Source organism: Zalophus californianus, chromosome 17 (genome assembly GCF_009762305.2).
Source record: "Zalophus californianus isolate mZalCal1 chromosome 17, mZalCal1.pri.v2, whole genome shotgun sequence".
NCBI lineage: Eukaryota > Metazoa > Chordata > Mammalia > Carnivora > Otariidae > Zalophus > Zalophus californianus.
In genome coordinates, this window is record NC_045611.1 from 46,133,919 (window position 1) to 46,150,897 (window position 16,979).

General features: G+C 56.7%; 1 protein-coding gene across 1 annotated transcript in view; it reads left to right on the forward strand.

Annotated features, from left to right (window-relative positions):
- Nucleotides 1–16,979, forward strand: part of RYR1 (ryanodine receptor 1) — a 107,375-nt gene that overhangs the window by 42,569 nt on the left and 47,827 nt on the right. The window contains 27 exon segments of the mRNA XM_027617543.2: nucleotides 3–120; nucleotides 209–341; nucleotides 724–818; nucleotides 2,090–2,225; nucleotides 2,472–2,658; nucleotides 2,748–2,856; nucleotides 3,246–3,366; nucleotides 3,471–3,640; nucleotides 5,515–5,735; nucleotides 5,835–5,925; nucleotides 6,821–6,961; nucleotides 7,373–7,536; nucleotides 7,654–7,732; nucleotides 8,003–8,092; nucleotides 8,529–8,669; nucleotides 9,038–9,112; nucleotides 9,211–9,286; nucleotides 9,614–9,737; nucleotides 10,159–10,274; nucleotides 11,819–11,886; nucleotides 11,986–12,107; nucleotides 12,574–12,623; nucleotides 13,031–13,091; nucleotides 13,191–13,429; nucleotides 15,441–15,522; nucleotides 16,120–16,250; nucleotides 16,485–16,817. Coding sequence (XP_027473344.1) covers nucleotides 3–120; nucleotides 209–341; nucleotides 724–818; nucleotides 2,090–2,225; nucleotides 2,472–2,658; nucleotides 2,748–2,856; nucleotides 3,246–3,366; nucleotides 3,471–3,640; nucleotides 5,515–5,735; nucleotides 5,835–5,925; nucleotides 6,821–6,961; nucleotides 7,373–7,536; nucleotides 7,654–7,732; nucleotides 8,003–8,092; nucleotides 8,529–8,669; nucleotides 9,038–9,112; nucleotides 9,211–9,286; nucleotides 9,614–9,737; nucleotides 10,159–10,274; nucleotides 11,819–11,886; nucleotides 11,986–12,107; nucleotides 12,574–12,623; nucleotides 13,031–13,091; nucleotides 13,191–13,429; nucleotides 15,441–15,522; nucleotides 16,120–16,250; nucleotides 16,485–16,817 — 3,473 coding nt within the window.

Here is a 16,979-nt window from a genome sequence, read left to right on the forward strand (position 1 = left end):
AGGAACATCATGAACAACAAAGTCTTCTACCAACACCCGAACCTGATGCGCGCCCTGGGCATGCACGAGACGGTCATGGAGGTCATGGTGAATGTCCTTGGCGGTGGTGGCGAATCCAAGGTAAGGGGCCTGTGTGGGCCGAGGAGCTCAGGGCAGGGGGCCACTGAGGGGGGCAGCCACTGACCACCGGCCCACTCTGCCTGCCCAGGAGATCCGCTTCCCTAAGATGGTGACAAGCTGCTGCCGCTTTCTCTGCTACTTCTGTCGCATCAGCCGGCAGAACCAACGCTCCATGTTCGACCACCTGAGCTACCTGCTTGAGAACAGTGGCATCGGCCTGGGTGAGAACCCCTGAGCCCGGACCGGGGGGCTGTCCCCCATGGCCCACTCTTGGCGGTCCATCCAAGCATTCAACTCTGCTGGCTCACTCACTCATTCAGTCATTCAGCAAACACTCACTCTCAACCTACCCCTAGGCTGTAGCCCTGTGATGAGCAGGGCTGGGGATACCCTGCCAGCCCCGGCCCTGGCCCTCACAGGGCTCACGGTGCAGCGTGGGAGACAGACAGTGACAGCCCACAGTGGTCAGGCCAGAGGAGGCACCTGACCTAGGCTGTAAAAGGGGTGGTCACGGAGGGCTTCCGAGAGGAGGTGAGACACGCAGCAGTGAGACAGTCAACTATATACCTCTGAAGACATTCTCCCTGCCCCTTGCCCTCACAGGCATGCAGGGCTCCACGCCTCTGGATGTGGCAGCTGCCTCCGTCATCGACAACAATGAGCTGGCCTTGGCATTGCAAGAGCAGGACCTGGAGAAGGTGTGGAAAGAGGAGGCCTGGCCCCTACGTGGCCCCTAGGGGCACCTGCTAATTTGGGACCCACTCTATAGGATGGCCCAGGATTAAACCAGAAGAGGAATCATTTGCAGGGGAAGAGCAGGACCTAGTCCCTCATTCATGGGCCCGAGTGCAAATCCACGCCTCACTCTCCTGGAGCTGCATGACCTTGGCACATTTCTTAGCCCTCTGTGCCCCCCACTTCTGTGGGTGGTGACTTAGGGCATGGGCTCTGGAGTTCAGCAACTTAGGCTAACTCCCCTTGCTCTCTTGCTGTGTGGCCTTGGACAAGTGACTTAAATCTCTGGGCCTCTGTCTCCTCGTCTTTTGAATGAATGTAATAGAATAGCGTTGTCCTCAGGATAAAATGAGTTAATCCATGAAAGCATTTATAAACCAGGAAGCACGCAGTAAGAGTTACCTGCTGTTGTAGTATTACCCATTCAACAACTATTTCCCGAGTACCTACTACGTGCCAGGACCTGTTCCAGACAGTAGGGGTGTGACAGTGATGGAGAAAAGCAAAAATCCTTGTCCTCACGAAGCTGACATTCTAGTTGGGAAGTTGGATAATAAACAAGATGAATAAGTAAAATATATCGTGTATGAGCTAGTGACGAGTGTTAAGAATGAAAAAAGTGAGCCGGGGGAGAAAAACATCAAGTGTCAGGAGGGTGTCCAAGTTTAGACAAGTGTGATCAGAGAATGCCTCACTGAGAAAGTGACATTCAGGTAAAGCTCTGAAGGACGAGAGGGGCCATACGGACATCAGGGGGAAGAGCCTTTCAGGCAGGGGAACAGCAAAGGCCCTGAGACAGAAGGGAACCTCGTGAGTTTGAGGAACAGCAAAGAGACCAGAATGGCTGGAGCAGAGGGAGTAAGGGGTTAGTGGTGGGAAGTGAGGGCAGGGAGGTGACAGGGAAGATTGTGCAGAGGGTCTTAGTGGACCACCAAGAGGGCTCTGGGTCTTACCCTAAGTGAGGTGGCGCCACAGGGGGGTTCCAAGCAAGGAAGGGACACTTCTGTGTGTTGGGGGAGGCGTTGGGTGGGATAGACCAGGGGAGCAGGGAGCCCAGGAAGGAGGCCGCTGGGATGGTCCAGGTGGGAGATGAGGGTGCAGGAGGAGGAGGATTGTGTGCTGAGAGATGCAGAAATGAAGCCGGTTGCAGAGCTCCAGGGATGGGCAGGGACGTGTGAGCCTTGGGGGGGAAACTGTGGGTCTGGCCTCTGGCTGAGGCCCTCTCCACCGGCAGGTGGTGTCCTACCTGGCAGGTTGTGGCCTTCAGAGCTGCCCCATGCTCCTGGCCAAAGGGTACCCAGACATCGGCTGGAACCCAGGGGGCGGTGAGCGCTACCTGGACTTTTTGCGCTTCGCCGTCTTCGTCAACGGTGAGTCAGGAGTTGGCGGTGGCAGGGCAGGGGGCTGGGGGCACTGACCAAAGCCTCCCTGGGGTGCGGGCCACACCCGGAGCCACTGGCCCAGCCTGGGCAGGGGTTCCTCTGGGTGGGCGGGGCCGGCAGGATGCGCAGACCAATGGGGGCCTGACGTTAGCCCTCGAGGTGCTGGGGCGGTGGGGGCGGGGTTCCCTCCGGGCAGTGGCTCATGAGGCCTTCTGACCCCGCCGGAGCCGCCAGGTGAGAGCGTGGAGGAGAACGCCAACGTGGTGGTGAGGCTGCTCATCCGCAAGCCTGAGTGCTTCGGGCCCGCCCTGCGGGGTGAGGGCGGCTCGGGGCTGCTGGCCGCCATCGAAGAGGCCATTCGCATCTCTGAGGACCCCGCGCGCGACGGCCCAGGAGTCCGCAGGGACCGGCGGCGTGAGCAGTGAGTCTCCTGCCTCCTCCTCAGCGGAACGGGCCCACCTGCTGGGTGCCCCTTGCCGCCTCCCCCACACCGCCCACCTTGCCCTGCAGTTTCGGTGAGGAGCCCCCAGAGGAGAACCGTGTGCACCTGGGACACGCCATCATGTCCTTCTACGCTGCCTTGATTGACCTGCTAGGACGCTGTGCACCGGAGATGCACGTGAGACCTAGATGTCCAGGGACAGAGAGTGGCATGCAGGGCCAAACTTGAACCTCTTCAGTCAGGCATTGGACAACATTGACTGAGCTCTCGCTCTGTGGGTGGTCTTAGTTGAGGCAGTCCTGGGGATAGACAGACCAGTGACCAAGACAGCCCCAGGCCCGGCTCTCACGGAGCTCCCACACCAGTGGGGGAGACCAAGCAATGAGGTCCAGAGGTGGTCAGGGCCACAGCAGAGAAGCACGGGCAGAGGAGTCAGGGCTGGGAATTCTAGAGTGTGCCCCACGAGGAGTCCCGCTCTACCTGTCAGTGGGTCAGGAAGGGATGCATGGAGTAAGGAGCATATGGGGCACAGGGTGCTGGATGATGTGCCCACTTCCCTCTTCCAGCTAATCCAAGCCGGCAAGGGAGAGGCCCTGCGGATCCGTGCCATCCTGCGCTCCCTCGTGCCCCTGGATGACCTTGTGGGCATCATCAGCCTCCCACTGCAGATCCCCACCCTGGGCAAAGGTGCGGAGGGGGCAGGCCTCAGCAAGGGAGGGATGCTGCGGAGGGAGTAGATGGGTCTGAAGGGCATCTCTGACCGCCCCCCCTCCCGCCCTCCTGGCCCACAGATGGGGCTCTGGTACAGCCAAAGATGTCGGCATCCTTCGTGCCGGACCACAAGGCATCCATGGTGCTCTTCCTGGACCGAGTGTACGGCATTGAGAACCAAGACTTCTTGCTCCATGTGCTGGACGTGGGCTTCCTGCCTGACATGCGGGCAGCCGCTTCACTGGACACGGTGAGCCCCGTGTAGCCACCCTCCCTGCCTCCAGAGAGGACGCAAGATGGGGCACGGCCATAGCGGCTGTGCTTCCGTTTGTCTGGGCTTGTGTACACATCCTAATCCTCCCCCCCGACCCCCGGCAAGAGAGAAAACAAAAACCAAGATAAACTCTGAGTTCTGGGCGAGGGTGGGTGGAACTCTCCAACATCTCATCTTTCTTATTTAAGAGATAATCATTCTTGATGATGGCTCAGCACCAAGGAGACAGACCTGCGCACGACAGCAGCGATAATAGTTATATAGATATATAATAGTAACACAGATTATAGGAGGGGACACGGCCCAGCAACATGAGGACAGAATGACCGCTGGTGTGGCCAAATGGAGGTCACTGGTGAACTTGCTGAGCACTTGCAGTGAGGCGGTGGGGGAAGAGCCCTACTGGAGGGGGTTTACGAGGGTCTGGCAGGTGACGTATTGGAGACAGCAGGTGTCAACAATTCTGGTGACAGAGGAGGCAGAGGAATGATGATATGCTGGACAGGTGGCCTTGGCTGAGAGAAGACTTTTTTTTTTAATAAAGATTTTATTTATTTGAGAGAGAGCGAGAGAGATCACAGAGGGAGAGGCAGAGGGAGAAGCAGGCTTCCCGCTGAGCAGGGAGCCCGACGCGGGGCTCGATCCCAGGACCCTGAGATCATGACCTGAGCCGAAGGCAGACGCTCAACCGACAGAGCCACCCAGGCTCCCTGAGAAGACTCTTCTTAAGATGGGAGAAATAACTGTTGGCTGGGAAAGGGAACACTGCAACTTGACTCTGTAACTACCAGTGTATCAGAAATACTGAGGGGCAGGGGCGCCTGGCTGGCTCTTTATGTGGAGCGTGAGACTTTTGATCTCGGGGTTGTGAGTTCGAGCCCTGCGCTGGGTGTAGAGATTATGTAAAAATTAAAAAAAAAAATCTTAAAAAAAAAGAAAACAGAAAGGAAGGGAGGAAAGAAGGAAGGAAAGACAGAAGGAAAGACTGAGGGCAGAGGCACAAGTTAAAGTACACCACCAGGACATGACGAGTCAAAACTAAGATATAGGAAACTCCATTGGATAAATGATCCAGTTTTTCCAGCAAATAAATAGCATTAAAAAGAATAGGAGGGGGCACCTGGGTGGCTCAGTCGTTAGGCGTCTGCCTTTGGCTCAGGTCATGATCCTACCGTCCTGGGATCGAGCCCCACATCGGGCTCCCTGCTCGGTGGGAGGCCTGCTTCTCTCTCTCCCACTCCCCCTGCTTGTGTTCCCTCTCTCGCTGTGTCTCTGTCAAATAAATAAATAAAATATTTAAAAAAAAAGAATAGGAAAGGTTAGACAATTACAGATGAAAAGACCTGAGACCCAGAAGCCAGACACATACAGTATGGGGGCCTTCTGGGGATCTCATGCCCAGATCCAAATAATCCCAGCTAAATGTAAAGCAATTTTTGAGACAATTGGAGAAAGCTGATCATGAATTTTGCGCGCTTGTTAATTCTGCTGGGTGTGAAAATGGCAGCCTGGGATGTGAAACAGAAGCACTTGTCTGAATAGAAATACATATTTAAATATCTATGGGTAAAGCGGTATATGGCTGGGGCTGTACAAAAATATTACAGGAAAAAAAGGTGAGTTTGGAGAGGAAATAAGCCCGCAGAGCGATATCTGAACAGTCTACTCTGGATAACGAGGGTTCATTCACTGGTTCCTCGACTTCTGTATGTTTGAAATTTTGCATAGTTCAAAGTAATAATAGAGACGGTGGTGGGGAGTGTTGTGGGGTGGGGGGCGGGAGATCCGAAGCCAGGGCCACCCGGGGAGCGGAGTGCAAGCAGTCCTGATGCCACCACTCTGCGCCCCAGGCCACTTTCAGCACCACGGAGATGGCGCTGGCGCTGAACCGCTACCTGTGCCTGGCGGTGCTGCCGCTCATCACCAAGTGCGCGCCGCTCTTCGCGGGGACCGAGCACCGCGCCATCATGGTGGACTCCATGCTGCACACGGTGTACCGCCTGTCCCGCGGCCGCTCGCTCACCAAGGCGCAGCGCGACGTCATCGAGGACTGTCTCATGGCGCTCTGCAGGTGGGGCGGGGCCGGGGGTGGCGCAGGCGGGGCGGTGGGGAGAGGGGTGTGTGGCCAGCCTGGGGGTGAGACCCCGCCGTCCGGTGCGTGTCCCCACAGGTACATCCGCCCGTCGATGCTGCAGCACCTGCTGCGGCGCCTGGTGTTTGACGTGCCCATCCTGAACGCGTTCGCCAAGATGCCGCTCAAGGTGAGGGCAGGCCCTCGGGCCTCAGGGCTGCGTGTCCCGCACCGCCCAGCCCAGTTAACCTGCAAAATGTGAGGGCAGCGTCCCCACGGCAACTTCTCTGGTGTTCTCATTGGCATACTAGGATTTCCAGGACGGTCACTTGGCGTCATTGGTGCCCCTACCGTTCCTTCATTGGTGCTTGATTTGCCTAACACTGAGCCAGGCCTCACCTAAATTCGCACAGATTTGCATGGAGTACACTGCTTTCCCTAATTAGCATGCTTATTCGCATGCCCAGACCACCAGCCTTACTCTTTTCAAATGAGTGCATTGATTTGAATAAATAGCACCCCAACTATTCTGAATATTTGCACGGTGTCTCCTATGATTTTTTTTTTTAATTTGCCTTCTGGTTTGCATAAGGAGATACCTCCAACTCAGATATCTTGACTGTTTTACATAATACATCTAAATCAGCCCCTGTTTCAAATTTGCATAGTAGGTATGAGGCCCTCTTCCTAATTACCATATATTTGCATGGGGTTCTGCCTATATTTGTTTGCCATGGCCATTCTTGGGAGCACAGATCACTCCGTCCATATGTCCATTTGCTCTTCGCACACAACCCTACCTATGAATTAATATTAGCACGCTTGTTTGTGTGAAGCAACACCAGACAAATGCAGCTCTGGTTGAACAGCCATCCTGACTCTAAATTGGATGGCTAAATTTGCATAGTAAATGGTCCCAGGCCACTCCCCAAGAAGTGTACCATTTTCCCTCATTAGCATCATTTGCATAATCCATATCACCTTCATAATTTAAAGGCTCGCACCCCTGGCCTCCTCGGGCTTTCTTTTGCCTGCCACCTATTACATGCCTCTCATCTGTGTGTTCCCCTCTTGCTCCCGCCCAGCTCCTCACCAACCACTATGAGCGCTGCTGGAAGTACTACTGTCTCCCCACGGGCTGGGCTAACTTCGGGGTCACCTCCGAGGAAGAGCTGCACCTCACTCGTAAACTCTTCTGGGGCATCTTTGACTCGCTGGCCCATAAGGTCTGGGCACGTGGTGGAGGAGGGGCTGAAAGGAGCCTGTTTGGAGGGTTTGGGGCCCAAAGTTGGGGAATCCCAAATGACATTCCCAAACTTGGGGTTCAGAGAGGAAGCCCCCAATTGTGCAGGTTTGGATCCAGAAGAATCTATGAGTTGGGTCTCTGGTTTGGTTGTAATGGGAGAGGGGTTCGGTCTCTAGTTTGGGAGCTTAGAGAGGGGTGATATAGGGGTGGTTTTTCGGGTCCAGGTGGGCTGAGGTTTGGGTTTCAGGGAGAGAGATCATTAATTGATGTGTGGTGGCCCAGGGAGGGGGGTTGATTGTTGGAGGGGTGAGTTTGAGGTCCTAGGGCTCCCAAGATTTGAAGGCCCAGCCAGGCCTGCAGTGACCACACTCCCCACCTCTGGTGTCCCCAGAAGTATGATGCAGAGCTGTACCGCATGGCTATGCCTTGTCTGTGCGCCATCGCAGGGGCCCTGCCCCCCGATTACGTGGACGCCTCATACTCATCCAAGGCGGAGAAAAAGGCCACGGTAGATGCTGAAGGCAACTTCGATCCTCGGCCTGTGGAGACCCTCAAGTGAGGCCTGGGGGCAGGAGTGGGGTGGGGATTGGGGGCTGGGGGAAAGAGAAGAAGGTTTCAGACATGGAAGGAGGGGTCAGCCCCAACATCTGCCCACCCTATCCCCCCTAATAGTGTGATCATCCCAGAGAAGCTGGACTCCTTCATTAACAAGTTTGCGGAGTACACGCATGAGAAGTGGGCCTTCGACAAGGTTGGCACCAGGGTCCTCCCCTCCCCAGCAACCCCCATTCCTGCTGGCCTTTCTCAAGACCCCAGCTTTCCCCCAGACCCAGGTCTTCCCTGAGGCCCCAGATTTCCCTGAGACCCCTAACTCTTCCTGAGACCCCAAACCTCCCCTGGAGCCCTCAGCCCCTCCAGGGACTCCCCTAGGAGTCCCCCAGGCTGCTGTCTACCCCTCATCCTGCCCCCGCCCTTAGCTCCATAGTGGCGCTGCCCCTCCCTGTCCCCTCTGCACCTCTAGATCCAGAACAACTGGTCCTATGGGGAGAACATAGATGAGGAACTGAAGACTCATCCCATGCTGAGGCCCTATAAGACCTTTTCAGAGAAGGTGAGCAAGACTTGGGGCCCAATGCTAGGGGTCCAAAATGTAACCTCCAAATTTGGGCGTTCAGGGAGGAGGGAGGCTGCTTCATCAGTTCAGATCTAGCTGGGACTGCACGTTAGGGCCCCTCATCCCTGGACTTTGCCTCGCCTAGACCCTGGACTTCTCGTGTTCCTTCTCTTAGAAAGAGTTAGAGAGACGGGGTTTGATTCCTTGACCATACAACTTAATTTCTCTGAGTCTCATGTGTAAAATGGGATGAGAGTTTGTTTGGTAGGCACTGTAAGAGACCTGGGTTCAAATCCAAGCTGGACCACTTTCTCCTAGCCACCTGGTGGAGGCTTTCCCCTTCTTAAGACCCTGGAGGCCAGCCAGTAAGGCTCCTACCGCCACCCCCCTCCAGTCCCATCCCACCAACTGCCCACCTTTCTGTCCACCCCAGGACAAAGAGATTTACCGCTGGCCCATCAAGGAGTCCTTGAAGGCCATGATTGCCTGGGAATGGACGATAGAGAAGGCCAGGGAGGGTGAGGAAGAGAAGACGGAGAAGAAGAAAACGCGGAAGATATCCCAAAGTGCCCAGGTGGAGGCGGGGGCGGGGGGAGGGGGGTCATGGGGATGGTGAGCGGCTAGAATAAGGAGCCGGGCCAGGAGGGGGCGGGGCCAGGCAGGAGGTGGGGTTGAGAGAGGAGAAGGGCGGGAGGTGGGCTCCGCAGAATCCGGGAGGCCGGGAGCGAGGTGCTGGACAAGGCTGAGAGACCTGGGAAAGGAGTGGGCCTGGGTCTGAAGAACCGCAAAGGGCAGAGGAGAGGAGGGCGTGGCTTAGAGACGAGGCCTTAAGGAGCGGGTGCAGAGCCGGGGTCTAGGGCCAGGTGGAGGGGGTAAACCGTGTTGGGGCCCCGGCTTCCTGCTAGCCCATCAAGCCCCCCCATCTCTCCCTTGTCCTCCCAGACTTATGATCCGCGAGAAGGCTACAACCCCCAGCCCCCCGACCTCAGCGGAGTTACCCTGTCCCGGGAACTGCAGGTGAGACTCCTGATCTTTTATCTAGCGGCATGGAGGTGATTGTTGGGGTTGGGGAGGACATCTTCTGAGTCTGGGCTCTGACTCTCATCCACTCCCAGGCCATGGCAGAACAGCTGGCCGAAAATTACCACAATACGTGGGGGCGGAAGAAGAAACAGGAGCTGGAGGCCAAGGGTGAGGGCGCCCATCCCATCCCCGCACAGACCCCTCTTCAGACCAAAGTCCGCTAGTCATAGGCTCCGGAGTCATAAGGTCTAGATTAGAATTGTGTGACTTTGAACAGTTGCTTTCACCCTGCCCCTCCCCCCACCCCTATAATAACAGCATCTACTACCATAGGGTTGTGGTGAAGATATGACGATCATCTGAAAACCATGTGTTGGTTATTCTTACCTCTGTTTTTATTGCTATAATTATGCATGCCCTCAGCTGCAAGAACCACTTCACTGAGAGTGGCCTGGGTCTCCCCAGTCCTCTGATTTCTGGTCTTTGCTGCTCCAGGTGGTGGGACCCACCCTCTGCTGGTCCCCTACGACACACTCACAGCCAAGGAGAAGGCACGAGATCGAGAGAAGGCCCAGGAGCTGCTAAAGTTCCTGCAGATGAACGGCTATGCTGTCACCAGGCACGTGGGCTGCAAGCCTGGCCAGGGAGGGGCGGGGAATGTGGGAGAAACTAGCAAGGCAGAAACTGGGAAAAGCTGGGCTGGGGTAACGGGGCAGGGCCAGAGAAGGGAGGAGGCTAAGAGGGGTGGGGCCTGGAGAGCAGGGGTGGGGCCAGAGAGGAGAGGAAGGGGGGGGCCTGGGAGGGGGCGAGGCCAGAGAGGGGAGGGGCTAGAAGGGCGAGGCCTGGACAGGAGAGGGGGGCTGGGGTGGGGTCTGGAGAGGGGAGGCGGGGCCAGGGAACATCCGGGAACTTGAGGGGGACCTGGGGTGGGGCAGAGGCCTGCAGAGTCAGGGCCTAGGGGAGCAGAAGGGGAACTGGAGAGGAGTGGGAGACTGGGCGGGCCTTCCTGTGGGCTGACTCCTCTCTGCCTGTCCACGCAGAGGCCTTAAGGACATGGAGCTGGACACATCTTCCATTGAGAAACGGTTCGCCTTTGGCTTCCTGCAGCAGTTGCTGCGCTGGATGGACATTTCCCAAGAGTTTATCGCCCACCTGGGTATGAAGGAGTCCCTCTGCGCGCCCACCATACGCCATACGTGCAGTTTCACCTAAGGCCCCAGTTCATGCATTTCTCCTTCCCTCCCATCATCTCATTATTGTGCCGGATGGCTGTTCCAGGTGTTGAGAACACTGTTCCGGGTGTTGAGGGCAATGAACAAGACAAAGATCCCTGTCCTCCTGCATTTATAGTCCTGTGGTGCATTCAGACGATTAACATCAGTTAACAGGTTTTTAGAAGGCAGTTAGTGTTTGGGGAAGAAGAATACACTTGAGCCAGCTAAGGAAGATTAGGAGTGGGGGAAAGTAGGCCCGATTAAAATTTAAATAAAGTATTCAAGAAGGCCTTGAAGGAGCTGGGAGGGAGCTGGTGTGAGGACAGTATTCCAGGCAGAGGAACAGCCAGTGCGAAAGCTCTGAGAGGTCCCTGGTGTAACAGGAGGCCCAAGTGCAGCCAAAGCAGAGTGACTGAGGGAGAGAGGGCGAGGAGCTGGGGGCAGAGACATGACAGGGCCGATCATGTAGGGCTTTGCAGGCATGGGGAAGACGGTGGCTTTTTACCCTGAGTGGAATGGCACCATGGAAGGGTTCTGAGCAGGAGAGGGCTGTGACCTGCCTCAGGTGTTCACAGACTCCCGTTGGCCGCACTGGGGACAGACTGTGGGCATAGGGGCATAGAGGGTGAGGACTGGGCAGATCCTGGATCTCTTTTGAGGGCGGAGGCTGTTGGTATGCCCTGGACATGCCTCATACGTCCCGCTAAGAATCACAGTTGGCCCGTAGAATCCCTCCCAGCTTCCCCCGGGGAGCCACCCAGGACCCCCGGACGCCCTCAGATGAGTGGCACAGCAGGACTCACTCTCACACATCTCTCCTCAAGCCCCACCTGTGCCTCAGTTTCCCCATCTGTCCACCATAACCGGCCCCAGTTCTGTCCCTTGCTTGCTGGGTGACCTGGACTGAGTTACTTCACCTCAGCTCCCCTGTCTATAATAGGAAGGAGAGGGACCAACTATACAGACCTCCAAGTTGGGAGGCAATTGTACAAGCACATTTCTCGCAGTGCCGGTGACATAGCCAGTGTTTAATAATGGGAGTCAGCATTATAATTTTAGTAGTATTAATTAGTACTGTCACCATTACTATTGTCTGAAATTGATTTCTGCTCTAAAATCAATTCGAATCTGTCTACACTGACTTCTTGTTTCATGCATTTGTTCATTCCAAATTGATTCAGTGCCAAGTATCAAAGTTCAGGGAGAAAAGGGCCTATAAGGACGGGGATGTCCCACGGCCTTACCCCATCCCAGTTTATCCTCCTCCCCATTTTCAGCCTCAGGAAGGGTTTGATCAAGGAGTTAGGGAGGGATCAGATGAGAGAGGGGAGAGAGGTTCACCTTGAAGCCAGCAGAGGTGACTTTATACCAAGAATTAATCTCTCAACTTTTCCTACCTTTGCCCCAGAGTTCACCCCCCCATTGGAACACCCCGAGTTCCCCAGCCTTGAACCCAACATGACCCCTGTTTTCCCTCCTCCACCAGAGGCTGTGGTCAGCAGTGGACGAGTGGAAAAGTCCCCACACGAACAGGAGATTAAGTTCTTTGCCAAGGTGAGGGGTGGGCTCAGAAGCTGGAGGGGACTGGGGACTGGGTAGACTCCCCTACCCTTCACCCAGTCCCCCTCATCTCTTCCGCACCCCACCCCCCAGATCCTGCTCCCTTTGATCAACCAGTACTTCACCAACCACTGCCTCTATTTCCTGTCCACACCAGCCAAAGTGCTGGGCAGTGGCGGCCATGCCTCCAACAAGGAGAAGGAAATGATCACCAGGTGGGCTACCCTGTGACCTCTGACCCAGCGCCCTGACTTCACAGGATTGTAATCCTGGACCCTCTCCACCCAACCTTGGACCTTGGGGGCTCTGTGCTGGGCGTTGGGCACTAACCACCTGCAGAGGGAGCTGAAGGGTGAGGGTGACCAGCTGTCCCGTTGTGTCCAGGCCCGACGGGTTTCCCAGGACATGGGACTTTCAGGCAAACGGGGTGAATTGGCCACCGAGGCAGAAAGGCAGACCAGCCTCCCCAGCCCCCAGCACGCACATTTCTGCCCGTGACTCTCAAGCTTGCTCATCTCCCTGCACCCTCCCCGCCCTTCCTCTCCCCTTCGTTTTCTTCCCCGGCATCCTACGCCCTCCTGCTCCTCTGTCGCTGTCCCTCTGACTGCGTCACTGCTGTCCTTGTCCCTCGATAGCCTCACTACCTGTTTTCCCCGTCGTTCGGTCCCCTTCTTTCCTCAGCCTCTTCTGCAAGCTTGCCGCTCTTGTCCGTCACCGAGTCTCTCTCTTTGGTAAGTAGCTCTGCTCCCCCAGCTCTTCTCCCGAATCTTCCCTCTCTCCCTGCAATCGCCAGCCCCACCCTGAAGAAAGAGCTCCCGGTTCAGGCCTTGATCTGAGCAGTCCTCACTGTGTTCTCCCTCCGCACCTGGGCACGGGCGAGGTCATCCTGGGGACAGGGCTGTGACTGGGACAGCCCTGGGCCCTGCCCTCATGGAGCCCCCAGGCCAGTAGGGACACAGACTCATCCCCAGGCCGTGATGGCCCGAGGGGTCCAGGCTGGGGTGGCGGAGGCACAGGCAGAGCGGGTTTGGGGAAGGACAGGGGTCCAGGTGGAGGGGGCGCTGGGGCTGAGGTGGAGGTAGAGGAAGGCACTGCCCTCTTGGCCCTTCCTTCACCCTGGCCCGTCTTCCTTTCCCAGGGACAGATGCTCCAGCTGTGGTCAACTGTCTTCACATCCTGGCCCGCTCCCTGGATGCCAGGTATGGGGCGGGGTGCCCACTCCCGCCCCTGTTCTCCTCGGCTCTCTGAAATCTAGAATCTCCGCTTCTAGAACTGGCGCGCCCCGCCTTCCCTCCTAGGACGGTGATGAAGTCAGGCCCTGAGATCGTGAAGGCTGGCCTCCGCTCCTTCTTCGAGAGTGCGTCGGAGGACATCGAGAAGATGGTGGAGAACCTGCGCCTGGGCAAGGTGTCCCAGGCGCGCACGCAGGTGAAGGGCGTGGGCCAGAACCTCACCTACACCACCGTGGCCCTGCTGCCTGTCCTTACCACGCTCTTCCAGCACATCGCCCAGCACCAGTTCGGAGACGACGTCATCCGTAAGGGCCCCTGGCCCCGCGGGCAGGGGTGGGGGGGCTGATTAGGCCAACACCAGACGTCCCCATGCGCCTGACAGAGCCCCCAGGTGTTTGTGTGCGTGGATTCATTGCTCTGAGCCCAGGGTGCATTCATTGAATTGGTAGGTAACAGAATGAGTCAGTGAGGGTACGAGTTCAGCCGCTCTAACAAAAAGACCCTAAATCACCGTAGCTTAAAACAGGAGGGAAGGGTATTTCTTTCTCATGTAACCGTCTAGTTGTAAGTGGCTCCTCACGTCAGAAGCCCAGGTGTCCTTCACCTTGGTACTCTGCCATCTTGGAAATACTGCCTTTTCCCGTGTGGTCCAGGATGGCACACCTACATCCTCACTCTAGCCTGTAGGAGGAGAGAAGAATCAAAGAGAAGGGCATTGCAGTTCTTTTAAAGGAACGCCGTAGAAGCGGTCTGCATCGCTCCTGCTGACATCCATCTGGTTGGCCAGGATTTAGCGTGTGGCCTCATGCCACTGCAAGGGAGGCTGGGGAAGTGGCCTTTATTCTGGGAGGTCGTGTGTCCAGCTAAATATTGTAGGTCTATTACTAGGGAGAAGAAAAGAGCAGAAAAACGTTAAGAGCAGGTATTGGGAGTCCATTAGTAGTGTGTGCCGTGTTGATGCTACCAAAGGGACATAATAGTGAGCAACGTGCCTTTGTTAATGAGACAGGGGCAAGACGCTACACCCAGTGGGGAGTCAGGTACTCAAAAGCATGAGCCTTACCAGAGGTCGCCCGGACTGTGGTGGAGCAGTGCGGGGAAGGACAGGTGGAGCTGATGGGACAGACGCTCAGGAGGCCGAGGGGATCGGCTTGGCAGGGAGGCAGCCAGAGTGAGGCCCAAGGCCCTGGCCCAGGACCCACGGATGGTGGGCCTTCCAGGAGACACGGGTTGGAAGAAATAACAAGTTTGGGGTAGATGCTGAGGTCAGTCGGGGATTTGGTGGTTGCGAGGGGCCCAGGGAATACCCCGTAAGGTGCCCAGGACGGGCTGGAGGGCCGATGGGCTGGGGGCAGTGGCGGATAGTGGGGCCATGTCTCAGCCCACTGTTTATTTGAAATTGGAACCTCTTGATAAAAGGAAGGTAGGTCATGCTTGGATGGGGTTCTTCCCCCACCCCCACATTTTGTTTAGAAAATTTTCAAGTGTCCAGGAAAAGTCAGAAGAAGAGGACTTAACAATTTGCCCATTTGCTTAGCCTTTCACTTTAGGGGTGAAAGTATTTATAAACTTTTTTGTTGAACTTTTTGAATGGGAGTTGCACACACTGTGACACCCCATCCCTAAATACTGAGTCTGCATGTCCCTAGAATCAGAACCTCTGCCATGTAGTCACAATGTCATTATCACCATGTACCCTGACTGTATTAAATTTTCCTCGTTACCCTTAAAATGTCTTTGATTAAAAAAAAAAATTCAGAATCCAGCCAGGTTTCTCTCGTTGCGTTTGGTGGTTATGTCCGCGTAGTCTCTTCCATTCAGAATCTGCCCCTTGCTCTCTTTTTGTCTCATGACAATTGTGAAGTGGTTGAGGTTCCTAATCTGGCCTTCCAGCGGCGGGGGTGGGTGGGGGATGGTGGAGGACCTCAAATTTTAGTCAGGATTGGATGTTTGTTTGCATTTTTCTGGAAAGAGTATTTATCACTATCATCAAAAAGACCCATGACTCCTCTCTAAGGAAGGAACAACTAGCCTTTATTGAGTGCCTGCTGTGTGCATGTTCCCGTTGGTTTCCAAGCATTAACCCTTTTGATCCTCACAACCACCCCACGAGGAAGGTACTACAGTTATCCCCATTTACAGATAAGGAAACTGAGTCCAAAGAGTGTTAGTACTTGCTCAAGTCACAAAACTGGTAAATGGCAGGCTGGCTCTACAGCTCTGCTCTTACCCAGTATTTGGAGACGAGGGAGGAGGGCAGGGTAGCACTGGTACGGTGGGTGCATCCCCAACCCTCGCCCTCCCTCTCTCCCTCAGTGGATGATGTCCAGGTCTCTTGCTACCGAACGCTGTGCAGTATCTACTCTCTGGGAACCACCAAGAACAGTTACGTGGAAAAGTAAGGAGAGAGAGCCGTAGTTTGAGGCTGGGGTGGGCACTGTGTGGGGTGGGGGACGGGGGAGGGCTCAGGGAAAGGAGGGAGCAGGAGAAGATGGGGGTGAGTGAAGAGAAGGAGAGATTGTTCAAAGGCTTCAACAAAGGACGTGCTTGGCGGCAGCTGCAGTTCAGCGGGGCGGCCACGTGAGGGCGCTCGGGGGAAGGCCAGTGAAGGAAGTGGCTGCCTAGGGCTCAGTGGTCACATCGGCCCCAGGCACTGGCTGCCCAGGATGGCCGGTGCTCCCCACGGGGGAACGAGCTTGCTCTGGCAGGGGGCCCACAGAAACGGGGGTGGTACACGGGAGCCACAGCAAGCTGGGGGCACCGGGGAGGGCTCCCCCGGGCGGTGGCCATGTGGGTGGGCTCTCCTGAGCTGGGATCACCGGCTGGAGCAAGAGGGCACTTAAGAAACCCAGGGACAAGGCTACACCGGTGCCCTCGGTGGATGACAGCTCTGCTCGGGAGAGTTCTGGGGAGAGGCACTGCTGCAGGGACAGAGGCTGGGACCCTGGAGCAGGCGGGTGGGGGGGTGTGGGAGCTAAGTAGCCCCCTCTTCCAGGCTGCGGCCGGCCCTCGGGGAGTGCCTGGCCCGCCTGGCAGCCGCTATGCCAGTGGCGTTCCTGGAGCCTCAGCTGAACGAGTATAACGCCTGCTCAGTGTACACGACCAAGTCTCCCCGGGAGCGGGCCAGTAAGTGGTGTGGCTCTGGGGCAGCTGTCCGGCCTGACGTTCTCCCCAGCACAGGGCCCAGGGGAGGGTGGAGGGCCGCTTTGGGGGCAGTATGGTCCAATCTGGGCTCTGAGGGCTGAGGATTCCCCAGGTTGGGGGCACTCCGGAGCTTGTGGGGGGGCCTGGGTTGGTGGGGTGGACACTGAGGTCTGGGGGCGATGGGTTGGAGTGCCCTGACTCCTCCCCACACCCCAGTCCTGGGGCTCCCCAACAGCGTGGAGGAGATGTGTCCTGACATCCCGGTGCTAGAGCGGCTCATGGCAGACATCGGGGGGCTGGCCGAGTCGGGGGCCCGCTATACAGAGATGCCACACGTCATCGAGATCACACTGCCCATGCTGTGCAGCTACCTGCCCCGCTGGTGGGAGCGTGGGCCCGAGGCGCCCCCACCTGCCCTGCCCGCTGGGGCCCCCCCGCCCTGCACGGCGGTCACCTCCGACCACCTTAACTCCCTGCTGGGGAATATCCTGCGAATCATCGTCAACAACCTGGGCATTGACGAGGCGTCGTGGATGAAGCGGCTTGCAGGTGGGTCTGGGGGGCCGGCATCGGGCCTCTGAGGGCTGGGGCCAGTGTCCTAGAACTCGGGCCCTTTGATCTGATGGTCTGAGAGGGAGATCCCGGGGCCCATGGTTTCCTGGGAGTTGGGAGGAGTTGGAGTCTAGGTTTGCTCAGGGTCAGAAGGCCAGG